The sequence below is a fragment of the Chrysemys picta genome, chromosome 1, assembly GCF_011386835.1.
Source record: "Chrysemys picta bellii isolate R12L10 chromosome 1, ASM1138683v2, whole genome shotgun sequence".
NCBI classification, from domain to species: domain Eukaryota; kingdom Metazoa; phylum Chordata; order Testudines; family Emydidae; genus Chrysemys; species Chrysemys picta.
Genome location: NC_088791.1, coordinates 126,203,637 through 126,220,819, shown reverse-complemented (window position 1 = coordinate 126,220,819; position 17,183 = coordinate 126,203,637). Strand labels below are relative to the sequence as shown.

The 17,183-nt window shown below is 42.6% G+C and overlaps 1 protein-coding gene across 2 annotated transcripts in view; it reads right to left on the bottom strand.

Moving 5' to 3' along the window:
- ARHGAP8 (Rho GTPase activating protein 8) overlaps positions 1–17,183 on the bottom strand; it is a 106,881-nt gene that overhangs the window by 51,348 nt on the left and 38,350 nt on the right. For both annotated transcript variants that reach the window (XM_005299911.4, XM_065583749.1), the window contains exons 4-5: positions 7,216–7,303; positions 4,351–4,482 (exon numbers count right to left, since the gene is read on the bottom strand). In XM_005299911.4, the coding sequence (XP_005299968.1) occupies positions 4,351–4,482; positions 7,216–7,303 (220 nt within the window). The remainder of the gene's footprint in view (positions 1–4,350; positions 4,483–7,215; positions 7,304–17,183) is intronic.

The window sequence follows — 17,183 nt, the reverse complement described above, 5'->3', positions numbered from 1 at the left end:
AGATTTAAATCAGCTGAGTCCCGGCTCCAGTGTGTTTAAAACAAAATCTCTCTTTCCCCCATAATCCTGATTGATCCTGCAGTGATGTATCTGATGTCATAAATAAAGGATCATAGTAGGGCTAAGCAGGAAGGGAAACTAGGCTGCATGAAGGAATAAGATCTTATATCAAAGGAGATACAGAAAATGAAAGGCCAAGTACATTGGTTTGTATATAAATTGCTGCTTTTCTCTTTTAAGTTTTCCCCAATAGGGAAGGTCCCTCTTGAATGCTGACCATTAAAGGATCATCAGTAACATATTCCACTGATCAAGAATTGCTAAAGCCACCTTTGCACAACAGCTTATATATTTAGAGGTGGGTAGGAGGAACCAAGCACTTAAAGCAGCTTCTTATTTTTTATTTTAATTGCACCCAAGTGGTTTTGAGTGGGGGGAAAAAAACAGTATTGTTTTTATAAAGCCAGCATCAAACAAAGTTTCGAACTGTGCACCTGGGAACACTTTGAATAATAAAAAGCAGTTGTTTTATTGAGTAGAAGTTCATATTTTGAGTCTATTTTATACCTGGAGGTAACAGGTGGACCCATTTCTTCTGTGAAAAGCTACATATTTATATTCTTCTTCACCTATGTAGCACAATTACATCCCTCAAAGACTTCTTTGACCTGCGTTGTAAATAACTTATCTGAAATTCTTCCTTTGAAACCCATCTATGTTGACTATTTTTATTTGTTACACTCGCCAACTGGGGGAGAGAGGAGTACAGGGGACAAAATTTAGTGCAAAAAGTACACAGGGTATTCGTTTAATTTTTCCTTTAGATAGCACAACTGAACATGAATATTGGGCTGTGAATATTGCTGTGAGCTTCCCAATATCAATGTGCTAAGAATTCCAACTGTGATTCAAATAATGGGTGTAAGGTTGCCTGCTTTTGCCCAATTACCCACTCTCATCTGGTTCCCTTTCGTTCTCTAGGTTTCTGGCTGGTGAGGAGGATGGAGAGAATGGGTTTGGGCAGAAATGAAGGCCACACTGTGTGAATAAGATGCGCACACTTTAGAAGCCCCTCTGTTGCTTCTCCCCCATATGGTGACTGTGAATTTGGCATGGCTTTGTGTAAAGAGAGTGTGTGACAGGACAGGCTTAAAATTTCATATGGTCATTCCTTTACAGGAAGGGACCCCAGCACAGCAAAGATCACTGTTATATTATGTTCACTATGTGTAAGTCCCTCTCCAGTCTCAAAACCAATGACTATCTTGCACTCACTGTTCTGAGAAATCTACCAGCAAAAGCAAACTCCCTCAGTCTGCCACTGAGCTGAGAGTGATATGTGACGACAGCAGTTGGACGTTTCAGATGACAACATCGCTCTCCATATTTGATGGCTGCTAGGCAAAATTTTACTTTTTGTGTGGTGGGTATTTAATGTTTCAGTTTTTAGTGTATGAAATTCAAAAGGGTGGTAGATTGGGTGTTGATCTCAGCCTCTTGAATATGCAAAATTGGGCTGTGACTCTCATGAGAACAGGATCTGCCATGAGATGTCTGGTAATTTTTCTCCCTCTGGTCAGGTTACAAATACACCTCTACCCCGATATAACGCTGTCCTCGGGAGCCAAAAAAATCTTACCGCGTTATAGGTGAAACTGCGTTATATCAAACTTGCTTTGATCCGCCGGAGTGCACAGCCCTGCCCCCCCGGAGCACTGCTTTACCACGTTATATACAAATTCATATTATATCGGGGTAGAGGTGTACCACCAGAATAGTCTTTCTTGTGGTTACTTTGGTAGATCTGTTTCTAATCCCTTCCATAATCAGAAAGCTCAGAGGCGTGTGAAAAATGTAAAACAATAGTTCTACTTCTGATAGAGGGAGTAAGGGGGAAAGGGTGGTGTTTGCGTGTGTGTTTATTTTCTCTCACTTTGCCCTCTAGTTGTTTGCCCAGAGCAGAGAGATTGTAAAAGATGAACTGCTGCCAGTTGGGTCACTTTTAGCTCCACTGCTAGAAGCCTGTGTTTTTGGAACAGACATATCAGAGGTTCTGTCCTGGCTCCCAGGTCTGTAATGCCATTTATCTAGCAATCGTGGACTATATAGTAAAACATAAAGCGAAGGAACTATGGCCTTTGTTATGAAAGAGATCAGAACAGATTATCATCATGGTCCCTTCTGACCTTAAAATCTATGTAGTGAAATGCATTCTGGGCCAGAATTTCAGAAACTGGCCTCCATTTTTCCTACCTCCAGTTTAGTCCTGGAACTATTTAAGGTATGAGCTGCTATATCACAACTGTGAGATAATCATAAATAACCAATGTTAAAGTGTTGCAAACATCTTTTTAAATATGCCACAGAATGGCTGGGCCTCCTTATTATGGGTCTGCAGGATTTTTACACCCTGGATAATGTTTCCAATACCTAGAATGTTCACTGTTAATCATTTCTGCATGGTTAGGATGACCATATTTCCCTATGCTGAATACGGGACACCTGGTAAAATTACTTGTATTCAAGCAAGTTCAATGGCAATCAATCAGAACTATGCAGTACAAATGTTCAAATTAACATCACTTTGAGTGAATCCCTGTTAAAAAGAAATACTGTGTAGTTGGATTCTATTATTTACTTCATATCTTTAAGGCTTTAGGGTTCACATGGAGAGGGGTGACACACACACACTCGTACCCCCCACAGACACACATGAGGAGAGGTGACACACACACAGTCCAGTATACCTCTCTCACGGGGAGGGTGACCAACCAATCCAACCCTCCCTGCCTGGCACTCTCTGCCCTCGATGCCTGGCTGGGCCCCCGGGACAGACCCGCCTCTCCTGGTACCTGGTGCCGCATCTTCCCGAGACAACAAGTGCGGGGGTGGGCGTAACGCAGGGTCACATGCCCCCCAGATTTCTGCCAGGGTTCACATCAGAATGTGGCTAGCAGCAGCCTGTCGGCACTGTGTGGCAGGGAAGGGACAGAAGCTGCTTCCAGCCACAGGGGAGATGTGGGGGGAAGGTATGACCTGGCCCGTTTCTTTGCAGAACTCATCTCTTCTTCTTCCCCTACCCACCACCCCGGGGCTGGAAGCAGCTTGTCCCTCCCTGCCTGCACAGTGTCAAAAGGCAGCTAACATCTCCAGGCTGCTGCTGGCCATAGACATAACCCAACCACCTCCTGTCCCCTGGCTACCCGCGCTGGCAGAAAGGGATTAAGCCCTAAGGATGCATTGTGCATCAGGGCCCAGGGAACCTGACTGCAGGGACTTCAGTGAACCTGGTCCGAGAGGTGGCTCAACAGGGGAGGGGTCCTAGAGGACAGAGCAGCCCCGTGCTCCCTGGGGGCAGGACCAAGGGGGTGGTGAAGATGGTGCTAAGCCCCTGCCCAGGAGGTTGCTGTGGTGTCTGCAGGTTCAGAGCGTGAACAGGCTGGAAATCCCTTCTCCCCCAACACCAGAGCTTAGCTGAGGGGTGGAGAGGCTTCCCCGTGCCAGCACCGTGCGGAGGTTTGGTACAAGCAGGGCTTGGCTCTTCCTGGCCAGCGCCCTGTGCCAGAAGTTCTTGGGCTTTCCCACGGCATTGGCCCAGCCAGAGGCAGTGGGGAAGGAAGGAACCATAGTCTTAACTAGGCTGATGTGAGCTGAGCGCTCTGACCAGGGGCTGGGTTTCTGCCCAGCACTGGGAGCGGGACATGCCCCACGGGCGGGGGGGAGGGAGGGAGAGATATGGAGGAACAGCGGGGCTGGGGGGTTAGGGGGATGAAGGGGCAAGGCTGGAAGAGGACAGCAAGGAGGCCCGCACCAGCTACTGCAGCATACAGCCAGCACCAGCCAGAAACGGGATGGGGGCAGTGCCCTGCTGGCTGAGAGCCGGCATGCAGCAGGGGCTGTGCTGACAGACCAGCATAGGGACCGGCCAGCCCTGCACTCATCTTCATCATCAGCCACTGGACCCCCCCACTCACCGCTGATGGGCAGGTGGCTGGCGAACAGGGATCTGGACAGCACCAGGACCCACCATTACTGATGGCAGGGGGAGACAGAAAATATGGGACAATTTGCCCATTTTTAAGAAAAAGTCGGGACACTTTTCCAGGAGGACTTTAATACAGGACAGTCCCTTTAAAAATGGGACATCTGGTGCATGGTAGAAATTTCTAATCTAATCTACAGTGATGGACATTAATTCTTTGATCTCAATAGCAAAGAAAGACCAAAAGGTAGACCTCTAGCTTGTTGGGTCTTCATGAAGAATATGCCTCCTTCTTGGAAGTTATGCAGGATGCAATAGTTGGATCCTACCCACAGAAAGAGCAGACACAGAATATTTGGAGAACATACTTCCTGTCAAATTCTTTGTAGGCACTTTGCAGCCAGTTCAGAGAGGGTTTATTCCGACTGTTCAGGCCATAGTGAAAGTAGACAAGGGTGTAATCATTCTCCACATATTGGTCGAGTGTATACCTCAAGTATCTGAGAAGAGAGGCAATATTTTAGTATTAAAAAGTGATATCTAACGTATTTTTATGGATTTATACACTGAAAAGTGTCCAAAGGACCAAAATCACTATTTTTGCCCAGCATGCCAAAGTTTGTAAATTCATGTTCATGATCAATATTAATACACGCATTCATTATGTATCATGATGCCAGTGATTTCATGTTCAAGGGGAAAATGTTTCACATTAAAAGAACGTGTCTAGTCAAGAGTTACAAAGATTGCAGTGCTGACAGGCAATCAAATGATGAAAAACCTGGGCACGCTTTCTGAAAATAATGAAGAAGCTATACAATAATTGAGTGGGGCTCTCCTGCTTTGTGTTCTCATCTTTCTGAATTCCTATTTTCTGAATAAATATTGGCATTAACACTTGTCAATAAATGGTGAAAAGTGAAATTTTGTGAATTTTTTTTTTGTCAATTTCAAATGTTTTGAAAAATTGTAACCAGCTCTAATTACTGTTGCTGGCATCAGATACTTCCTTCTTCCTTAAATTAGTCTGGCTTTCTTTTGTAGGGATTTCATTATCAGATCCCTATGTGTTAAGATAATTTAAGGAAATGCACTTAAGTAATCCCATCTTGAAATAATATTGCGTGTTTTTATAAGCAGGTTTCTTTGTATTGATTCTTTTATGGTATAGTTTAAGGTACTTTTCTTTTCCCTTTGTTGTACAATTGAGAATAGGACAAGGCGTTTTTTTCCCCACAGCTGAATTATTCAAATAAGGCAACAATGCCACTTGAGTAGTACCATCTCAACTCACCTCTCTCTGAACCAGATTTTAATTTACCCGTGTTATTACATTATCAATTCTTGCTTATTATTCTGTGGCATAGTCTTAACCACTTTTCTTAATTGCATGTAGGCACTTTTCATTTAATAAAATGTGGTTCCACGTGCCACTTGTTAGGCTGGTGGGAGTCTGCAAGTTCTGAATTCACTGTGACTATTACCTATGCCAGGGATCAGCAACCTTTGGCACGCAGCTTGCCATGGTAAGCCCCCTGGTGGACTGGGCCGGTTTGTTTATTTGCCCGCGCCGCTTCCCGCAGCCCCTATTGGCCTGGAGCGGTGAACCGCGGACAGTGGGAGCCGCCATCGGCCGAACCTGCGGACGCGGCAAGTAAACAAACCAGCCCGGCCCGCCAGCGTGCCCACCCTGGCGGGCCACATGCCAAAGGTTGCTGATCCCTGACCTATGCAAATGCATTTAACTTTATTATTCTCTTCTCCTCCCATCTTCTACTCCCTTGTTTATTGCTTATTTTCCATTCCTTATTGTAAAAGTCTTAGACTGTGAACTATCTGGGACAAGGACTGTCTTTGCGTTACTTGTTTGTACAGGGGTCTTGATCCCTGGCTAGGGCTTTTGAATGGCAGTCATGACAATAATCATTCAGAAGGCAGTACAAAAAATGGAAGTTTCTGGAAATAAAGGTACAGTATCCCCAAACATACCCTTGTGCCCAGGCAATCTATTGAGCCTCCTTGCCTTATATAATTCCCTGGCGTACTATAGCTAAAATGCAGTACTTCTGAGAATAATGGAGCAGAGTTTCAGCAAGTGCAAATTACTACAGCTAATGGATCTATGACAATTTATGTCAGCTGAGCTCTGCTTCCTGTTTCTACACAGCCAATTGCCATTTCCAAACCTGCAATACTATCCATAGAAGCATTACTTACTAGGACAGTATTTCCAAGAATGACAGTGAAAATGCTGCCACACCAAATCCATTCCAACACGGTTTCATTTGCAAAATATCTGCCATGCTGGCCCCAGTCTGAACAGTTTTTCCTCAAACCTTGCTTGGTCTGATCCTAGAAAGGAAAGATGGTCCAGTGCTGGCTTGGGACTCAGAAGACCTGGCTTCAATTCCCTGCTCTACCATAAACTTCCTATTTGACCTTGGGCAAATCATGTAGCTGCTCTGTGCCTCAGCTTCCCATCTGTAACACTGGGATAATAGATAGATCCTGGTCTAACCCCAAACTAGGTCCTCCAGATTGCAGCATTTTATCTCTGTTACCGTGCTACAACCAACCTTTAAAAAGGATGTTGTGAAAAGGAATATTCACTTACAACAGCTTGAACCAAGAAAAACCAACACCATTATAAGATGAGATAATGAAATACTAAGCTTAATTAAACACTTGGCTCATTAAATGTTAGTAATTAATGTGAATCATCTAAAGATCAAAAGCAAAAAGCATTGTAGTATAAACAATGAAACAGCATTCCTACTAAATGTTTTTTGAGAAGCGAAAACGAAATAAAAACAGCTTTTGCTGTTCCTGCAGCTGGTTAAATACCATGAAAAGTATTTGGCAAATATAATATTCAATAAATACTTATTTATGAAATAATAAGTTTGAAAAGTACTAAAAATATTTTAATTTTCTATTTGTTTGTCTCTCAAAATAAGTTACATCAGAAAAATCCATTAAGAGTTGATTAATAACATAACTACAATACACAAAAAAACCTGCTGTTTCTGATTAAGTTGCTGGGGCTTGGTTTCCAAGATAGTTTCTCCCCTGATTCAGTGGCTTAGTATTCAGGCTAGCAGGTGTTAGACACTTTTTTCATACTCGACCAAAAAAAGCCCATTTACCTACAAATGAACTCATGAGACACCCCATTTAAAATTTTAAGCAGTGTAAACTGGAAAGAGAGAGAAGGTGAAATGAGAGAAACTTACTCTAGTAGTCTGCTGTGATTGAGCTGATGGGAAGGGGGCATACGACAGCAACTGAAAGTAATCACCCTCCTCCCAGAATTGTCATCACCTGGTAAACAAACACAGTCAATAAAGACATTTATATAGCTCATTTCATATGCAGAAGGATATTGAAACGAGACACGGATATGAAGCAAAACCTTGGATCTGCACACCTACAAATTCTGAAAAAGGACATGAACTTTGTAAGTCCCATCTCCACTCCAGACATATTGTGAACTTTGCCATCAATTGACAAATTATACTCAGGAATTCCTTTACTCACCCCGGTTGTGAGTTGAAGAAGTTGTTCAGCAGTGTACATAGGACACTGGGGACAGAAGCAAAGAATGCCATATTCAAATGGAGGTGAGAGCATTGAGTTCCTTTCCGGAGGCACTCAACCCCCTGCAGAATTAAGTCCAGGAAGATTAAGGGCCTGCTTTTCAGACTGGCCTTAACTTGGCTTCCCTTTCCCCATCCACATGGAGGCAAGACTGTTTAAACATGTTATGCCTATCTTTTGCCATTTATAATGGCTGTAACTTTTATATTTGTACTACTAAGGGAAAGGATAACTAATAGGTCATTCAGTTGCTACCCGCGGACTTGGGAGTCCTCGGTTCAATTTCCTCCTTTGCCATAGATTTCCTATGTGACCATGGGTAAGTCACTTAGGGTATGTTCACACTAAATAGTAAACCTGAGTCTGTGGAACCCACGCCTGCAGACTGGTGTTTCCAAGTTCGTGCTTGAGTGTCCACACTGCAGGATAAACCCAGGCCTCCCAACAGTACTGATGTGTCCAAACTCCACTGTGCAGACTCGAATCAGACCTTCTGCTTCTGGAAGTGTATCCCAGGGTTCCTTGCCAGCTGCACCTGCTCTAGAGCTTGGTTTGTAGTGGATTGTGGGAGAACTTGTCTATGCATCCCATGTGACTTGACCAGAAATGGTTTGAGCCCACTGATACATCCAGCCAAGCCATTTTGTGTCCACACGCTCCCATCATCTTGATCCAGTGGAGGAACTTCTCCAGATCACGCTGTCAGTCCTATTTTGGGACTCAGACAGAGCATCTGTGATATGCTGGTGGATATTTTGTCAATTGTTTTTGACCTGCCAAACACACTGTGATGGGTTTGGTCACAGAGACCCCCTTGAGACTGTCACCTGATGTGCTAAAACTACCTCTGAGCCTGTTTTCCCTGTGAGCTTGGGACTCCAGAACCCTGCCTTGTTGAGCCAGACACTCAAGCCTGCTGCAACACAGACCCAGGGTCTGAACCAGGTCCCCAAAGCTGCAGGCTTTAACTGAAAACCACTCAGCAGGTACTCCTGTCTCCAGCATCCAGACACCCAGCTCCCAATGGGATCCAAACCTGAAATACATCTGTTTTACTCTGTATAAAGCTTATACGGGGTAAACTCATAAATTGTCTGCCCTCTATAACACTGATAGAGAGAGATGCACAGCTGTTTGCTCCCCCAGGTATTAATCACTAACTCTGGGTTCAATAATAAACAAAAGCGATTTTATTAAGAATAAAAAGTAGGATTTAAATGGTTCCAAGTAATAACAGACAGAACAAAGTAAGTTACCAAGCAAAATAAAATAAAACACGCAAGTCTAAGCCTACTACATTAAGAAACTGTATACAGGTAAATCTCACCCTCAGAGATGTTCCAATATGCTTCTTTCACAGATTATACTCCTTCTTAGTCTGGGCCCAATCCTTTCCTCTGATACAGTCCTTGTTAGTTCCAGCTCAAGTGGTAACTAGGGGATTTCTCATGACTGCAGCCCCCTTTGTTCTGTTCCACCCCCTTTTATAGCTTTGGCACAAGGCAGGAATCCTTTCTCTCTCTCTGGGTTCCCACCCTTCCTTATAAATGGAAAAGCACCTGGTTTAAGATGGATTCGAGTACCAGGGTGACATGATCACATGTCACTGTAAGACCTCATTCTCCATTCTTTCAGAGTTGGCCTGCATGTACCTGAGTAAACAGAGCCATTTACTACTAATTGTCCTGATTAATGGGAGCCATCAAGATTTCAAGCCATCATTAATGGCCCACACTTTGCATAGTTACAATAGGACTTTAGAGTAATACTTCATATTTCTAGCTTCAGACACAAGAATGATACATACATGCAAACACACTCAGTAGATTATAAGCTTTGTAATGATACCTTACAAGAGACCTTTTGCATGAAGCATATTCCAGTTACATTATATTCACACTCATTAGCATATTTCCATAAAACATATGGAGTGCAACGTCACGCACACCTCTTGCAAGGGGATACTAACATGCCAGCTGTGACCCAGCTGATGCTGCTCAGACCTGTTGCCACAACTGCAGATTCCCCCCAAACCAGGGCTTCTGCTGTAGGGCCACAAGTGCAGACCGCAAGATTGGATCATCATGTGGACCTTGGATGAACAGCAGTGGCTCCAAAACTTTCACATGAAAAAGCAGGTATTCCTGGGGGTGGGGGGTGGGGGTGTTAACAGCATGTCCTAACCCTCTCCGGTGCCACAACACTCATGAGGATCCACGTGGTGGTCCAGAAGCAGGTCACCATACCCATCGGGAAGCGGGCTACCCCAGACTGCTACAGGTCTGTTGCTAACCGGTTTGGAGTTGGCAACTGTGGGGATTGTTGCAGGGAAGGATCATGAGGTGATCAGCACTGGGATGTGCCCAAAGGTGGTGGGCATTAAAAGTGTGCCTGAAATAACTGCTAAGTTTTGAGAGAATGTGCTTTCCAAACTGCGCAGGGGCTATCAATGTGCCCGTAGTTTGCCCTCTTTAAGGAACACGAGTATGTAAACTGCAAAAGACACTACTCCATCATTATGCAGGCCCTGGTCAACCACAGAGGCAGATCACCAACCACAATGGATGAAAAATTGTGGTAAAAATTAACAAGCACCCTGTTAACAAGCATGGAGATGAAGTACAGCCTCCTTACAAGCACCCTGAGCCCATGCACAGACATGACTGACTGCCAGCCATTGGGACACCTAACACAGACAGGCAGCCACCCTCGGCTGTAATTTGATTCAGATTTCAGCCACCCCTGGACCAAATACAGACCCTGATTTTGTTTGGACTCATCACAGACAGCTTTATTTATTTTTTATACTCAGCGTACAGGCTGTTTGGGACAGTGCAAGTGTGGCTGATTTATAAGGTGCATTCTATTGCCAGGGAGGGGGTATTGTAACATACTATACCTTGGGAGAGCATCTTGTAACCCCCATATTCCTCATCTGTATATAATTGTGATATTGCATATAAAGCAAGCCATGTGAGGTATCAGGGAAAAGGTTGATCAGCTGAAAGTCACTGCTCTATCTAAATATGTATATCTTTAGTGCATATGAACTTATGAGATTGTGTTGTACGGTTGTCACTAAAACATGCTGTAAGTTGGGGAATCAGCACATATTAGGCCCCCAGAGACAACAGCAAGAAACGTAACCAACACCTGGGTGGGGTGTCAACCAACCATCGCCCAGCAAGGGAGCTACAATTCAATGACTCACCTGCATAAGGGCACACCAGGGGAATTACTCAACCTTGCCTGGGGACTCAGCAATGCCCCCCAGACATGCCTGGACTTGTGTTCTCCAAGCACATGGACTAAGGGTATAAAACGGAACACAGAGGCCACATGCTTGGCCTTTCTTCTTCTCCCACCAAGCTGCAAACAACAAAGACACTCAGAAGCCTGAAGACTCAAACAGAGGGTACTGGCCCAGGTTTAAGGGACAAACCTGTATATTAAGGACTGCAATATCCAGTGGGATGAAAAAAATCTTAATCTAGCTGTTGCTCAGTCTAATAGGGTTGAGAGTTTAGACTGCGTACTTATATTTTATTTTGGTAACTATGACTTTTTGCCTATCACTTATAATCACGTAAAATCCAACTTTTGTAGTCAATAAATTTGTTTTAATATTTATCTTTACCAGTGAGTTTGCCTGAAGTGTTTGGTAAATCTGCTCAGATTTGCAAAGGCTGGTGTATATCCACTTTCCATTGATGAAGGGATGAACCAGTTAATAAACGTGCACTGCTCAAGATGAGCAGTGCAAGACAGTATATTCCTGAGCTACAAGGCTGGGAGCTGGGGAGATTTGGCTGGTGCCGTTCTTGGTGTGATTCATGAGTGGCTCTGGGAGCATTCATGCAATCTAGCTGTGTGTGGGGCGCCACATGCTGTTGTGCTGAGTGATAACAGTGCCTGGAGGGCTTTGCAGCTTGTCTCTAGCAAAGCTAGGCTGGAGAGTTAAGGGGTCACAGTGATCCCACAGTCCCAGACTGCACCCCGGGATCCCGTCAGAGGTATGTAAAGCCTTGTCTACACTACACAGTTTTGTTGACAAAAGTCAGCTTTTGTCAACAAAACAGCAGTGTACACACTGAAATTTGCCTACACTGAAATGCTCTTCCCACCAATGTAGCTCCCCTGCTATGCTGACATAATAAAACCACCTCAACAAGAGGCATAGGGCTTATATTGGTATAGTTAGGGCGACATTCAGGCGCTTCTTCTGCTACTGGTTTTGCTGCGGGCTGTTCCGCAGGTCTGTCCCCAAACAGGAACTGGGTGTGAATTTTTGGGATGGAACGGCTGAGAAACACAGGCCGGGGGTTTGCAGGAGAGTGCTGGCAGACTCTCCAGACCCAAATCTGGCAACCCAAATTGAGCTGCATCTACAGTGCAAAATCCTTGGTCTTGGAGCCGCATCACAGTGGAGCTAGCTAGGGCTTGGACCCAGACCTCTGGCTGAGTCTGTAGGCCCAAATCCTGAGATCTTTCTGGCCTGACTGATGTGTATGTGGATGGTAGGTGTCAGACCTGAGTCAGAGTCCAGATTTACCATTAGAATCAGATTCTTAAGATGCAGATAGGCACCGAGTGGGACTTTCAAAAGGGAGTTAGGTGCCTAGGTGCTAGCTGCATCTTTAGGTACCCAATATGCCTTTAAAAATGTGGCCCTTAGTCTCTCTGTGCCTCAGTTATAGCAGTAATAGCACTGCCCTATCTCACAAGGGGGTTGGGAGGATAAATATATTAAAGACTGTGCGGTGCTCAGATACTATGGTAATGGGGGCTATATAGCGACAATGGGAAGACATTTCTCTTAAATTAACTGGGATGCTCTGCATTATTTTAATGGGCCTAATTCACATATGACCCTGCCTAAACTCAAGCTTCGAAGTAAATTACATTTAGGTCCTGGTCCTATTCCCACTGAAGTCTCAAGAAAGTTTGGATTTGATGTCGTGGAAGCAGAATAAATAAATGGTATTCTTCATTACCAGTTTCTTGCAAACAATCATCTGATAAATGGTTGGTAATGAGCAAGCCAAAGAAAAGGAAGAAAGAGTGAAGAGAAGGAAATGGGTGAAACTGGTAAACAAAATGAATTAGTGAATAAATACTTAAATCTTCTGAAAAACTAGGAGCATATAGCTTGAGACTATTCTCAGGCTGTTCTAACTTGTGCAACTGATGCTAATCCAGAGCAGAAGCACTAAGCTAATGATCGTCTTAGCAACACAGCCATACAAATTTTACATGGATGAATAATGTCGTCAATCTATTAAGTACTAACACACTTTCAGTCAACATAAGACAAGCAATTCCTTTTGTACTGAATGGTTTTGTATTGTTAAATAAAAAAACCACTGTGTATTTCTTTTGTCCAATACATGGACATTTTCATAATCTACGTATGTTTGGATTTCCCTGTATATATTCTACCGTACCTCAGAGATCTGCTGCAGCAGAGTACCTTGTTTCAAACCAATCCCATTATGTTGGGGGAGGGGAAATTAATATTTAATGGAATTTTCATGTAAAAAAAAAAACCCTGTTTAAAATACTAAATAGAATATTCACGTACTGCTTCAGAAAGAAGAAGGCAATGAACAATTGGTGCATGCACTGAGGTAATCAGTAGTCTGTTTATAAAACAGGTCACTGTTTTATTTCCTGGGGGGACTTGTTAAGTGCCTTTCATCTGAAATTCTCAGAGCACTTACAAAGGCATTCAAATCTGACAAATAAGCATTAAAATTAATGATAAACAAACATGAAATTACAAACATTACCAAAAGACTTTTCTTCCCTAAATCCTGACACTATTTGACCTATTTGTTCATGTCTGACAGATATGTTATTATATAGCATTCATATAATACAGGCACATAAGACAGACATGATACTGTATTAGCAGAAGTAGGTGCACTATGAGGAGTTTCTACACCTTCCTTTGGGCATTCAGTATTAGCTAACGTTGGAAACAGGTAGAACAGTTTCTTTGTCAGATAAGATCACCTCCATGAACAACAGAACTCTATGCCTGGTTTCCAGTTAAGGTAATAAGGTCTCTTATTGTTTCTTTTGAACTCCTGCCTGTATTTGATCACCTGCACTAAAGGCTAGAATACCCATCACCTACCTCTTATACAGAGTTTATAATCCATAGCTTTACAAAGGAAGTAGTTACTATTATCCCAATTTTACTGATGGGAAAACTGAGGTGAAGTGACTTGCCCAAAGTTACCTAGCAGGCCTGTAGCAAATCCTTCTCTCATGAGCTCTGGTCCGCCTCCCCACTGCTCATTGGTAGAAGGCACAGTTACCTTACAATCAGAAAAAATGACTGGGACTCATGACACTTGGATTCTATTCTCAGCTCTGCCCTGATTTAACTGTGTGATCTTGAGTATATTACCCACTCTGTGCGTCAATTTCTCCATTTGCATTAAGGGTATAATAATAATAAATAATAATAATAATAATAATAATAATAATAATACCAACTTCACAGGAATGTTGAGGCACAGAAAAACTCCTGTTTTTTTCCCATACAAGTCTAGTTCGATCATAACATTTTGAAGAAAACAACCATTGTTTAAAAATTAATGGCTTACCAAAACAAAACTGGAGCTCCACTGGTATGACTGAGAGGAGACTGCTGGCCAGATGTTCTGTATGAAAACCTTGCAGCTTGGAATTTACTACCCCATTCAGTCTGAAATAGCTTGACTCGGATGACCTCACGTTTTCCCCCTGCACATTTGAAAACTGGGGTTTGGAGTGGCAGGGAATTGTAATTGTAAGGGTGGAGAAGAGTTCAAGGAGGAGTGGGGTTTGTGATAGGTTCTTAAATTTCTGTATTTAGGATGTATTTTTATATTGTGTCAAGGATACCTACAGCATACAGATAGGCCTTTATTTTAACATTTATAGAATTTAAAAGACATAAATAAAGTAAAAGTTACGCCGTGGAGGCTGCATTTTCCTGCTAAATTGACAAAAAGAAAATTAGAAGAGAAGGATGCTCATTCTGTATGGAAATTAATGCAAAAAGAAGTGCAAGCTGAACAATACCCCTTGATGCATCAATATATTTTGAAGTATGTTCAGGTCAGAGTGGTTTTGTTTTAACTCAACTTATTTTTCTTTATTTCATGGACTGATGGCGTCCAGGAATTTCAGATGAAAATGGAAAACCTGCTCAACCTTCCTTGAAAAATGGTGCTTCTTGCATCTGTCGCCATTCTCCTTCTCCAGATGAGTATATTCAAGTAAAACCACTCCTTCTGCCCATCTTTTCTCCCATTTCAGAGTTACAGCTTCTAAATACCCTGAAAAGAAACCAGAAGAACTGGGACAGAACGAACTGGGAACAAGCCCCACGGTGATGCCAGCAGTGTGGCCTCAGCACTAGATTCCAGCTACCAGTGGGCAAGAGGTCTGTAATGAAAACACTCATCTCAAGAAGAGGAAGAGGGACATAAAGCAAAGGAATACCATTTCTCAAAGAGGAGGCCCACGTTTTCTAGTTTCTGGAGACCATTTGTATTCACTGAAGAAATATGAGTCATGCAGGCAGGACTGTGCCACGAAGTTTGAATCCCGACCTTCTCAAAGTACAGTGCAGTTCAGATCCGGGGCCATAATTTAGACCTGTATCCTGTTAAAATTAAGCTCATCACACTGAGAATATATATATAGATATAGCTACATGCACACAAACAGCAATTTTAAGTTAAGTTTAATTTCTAGTGCTTTTTCCCATTGGTTTGAACTCAGTATGAGTTTCTAACTGTCTTGATTTCTCTTGCTTCCTACCTGTTAGCATGAAACTGCCAGATAATAGCCAGATGTAGAAAGGCTAAAAACTCGAGTTTTTTCTTAAATACTTGTTTTGTTTCTATGTTCATTTTCAGTATGTTTACCTGCCTATAAAAATTTGAAAGGAAAATCACTATATAAATTACTTGGAGATTTTCAGATGAAAAAGTGCTATGTAAGTGCAAAGATTATTATTATTTTTGGGTCCAATATTGAAGTCCTTAAGGAGCCAGAACACTGCAATTAACTCTACATGGGCAGAGCCCTACTCCCCTGCAGAATTTCATTAACTTCAACAGGGCTATGTGCAGAGACAGGAATCTGACCGCATGGAGTCAATTGCAGAATAAGGAGCAGATTTTCAAAGGTATTTACATGCTTAAAGATGCAGACATATACCAAATGGGATTTTCAAAAGTGTCTAAGCGGGTTAGGCACTAAACGCCCATTGAAACTAAACACCTAACCTGCTTACACACTTTTCAAAATTCCACTTGGGGATAGGTGCATCTTTAGGTGCCTAAATACCTTTGTCAATCTGGCCCATAGTTCTCACTCAGGCATAAGTCTCTGACGTCATTAAGCCAAATTGCGCTCTCAGTCATTTCAGGGACTGAAATGGATTTCCCCTCTTGTGGCATGTGAGGATATTAAGTGCTGCCCTTGGATCAATCACCCAAGATCATGCAGACGCACCTAAAGCAAACAGTGTAAAGGAAGAGACCTCAGCAGATTATTGGCTGTGACAGCATCAGAACTATCAGCTGAAGCAGATTGTGTTGAGCCAGTTCTCTTAATACTATGAAACCAAACTGTTCCTGTGCATTATGTGCTGACAGAAGACGCTTCCCCATTGAGAAGGAGCGTATAATGTGTTCAGTCCAGATTAAGATTTGTGCAAATTAAAATATAAGATCACAGGAATTTGGGATTTTCTGTCCACATTTCAAGTCTATGCTGAGCACTGCAATAGATGTACATTGCATAGCACTTTTAATCACCAATACAAGTTTTAATTTAAAAAATTTAAAAAAAAATCACCAACCAGCAGATGCAGGGAAGGGCAGGTAGGAAAATTAATTGTTTTACTTTTTAATTAAGATCATGGATGGCACTGCAATTGCTAACTGCATGTTGCAGATCAAAGATATTTGATAATGGCTGTAGCTTATCCCAATTTGCAAATAAACTCTTGGGATTCTTGTAAAGTCAAGCATTATTTGTGGATTTTTTTTATATTGATTAAGCAATATAAAATACTAAGATCATTTTATTATGTTTTCTAAAATGTCAGTTACAGCTACAGGGCCTGCTTCTGCTCCTGCTAGAGTCAATGGGAGTTGTGCGATTGACTTCAATGGGATCAGAAATGGGGCCAAAATCTAGGAAGGTAGCCATAGCAGCAATACAAGTTTCCCATATTTTTATTATTTCCAAATAATTTAAGCCTAGTGATAATGGTACCAGTTTGTACCAAATGGTACCAGGATGGTACCAAACTTGAATAATAAAAGTACAGCAATAGGAATATACTACTGACCACATGGCCAGGATGGTGACAGTGATTGTTGAAGGCTTAGGGAGGCTACAAAATCAGAAAACCTAAAAATAATGGGGGATGTCAATTATCCCCATATTGACTGGGTACAAGTTACCTCAGGACGGGATGTAGAGAGAAACTTTTTGGATGTTATTAATGACGATTTCTTAGGGCAGCTAGTCCCGGAACCCACAAGGGGGAAGGCAATTCTTGATTTAGTCCTAAGTAGAGCACAGGATCTAG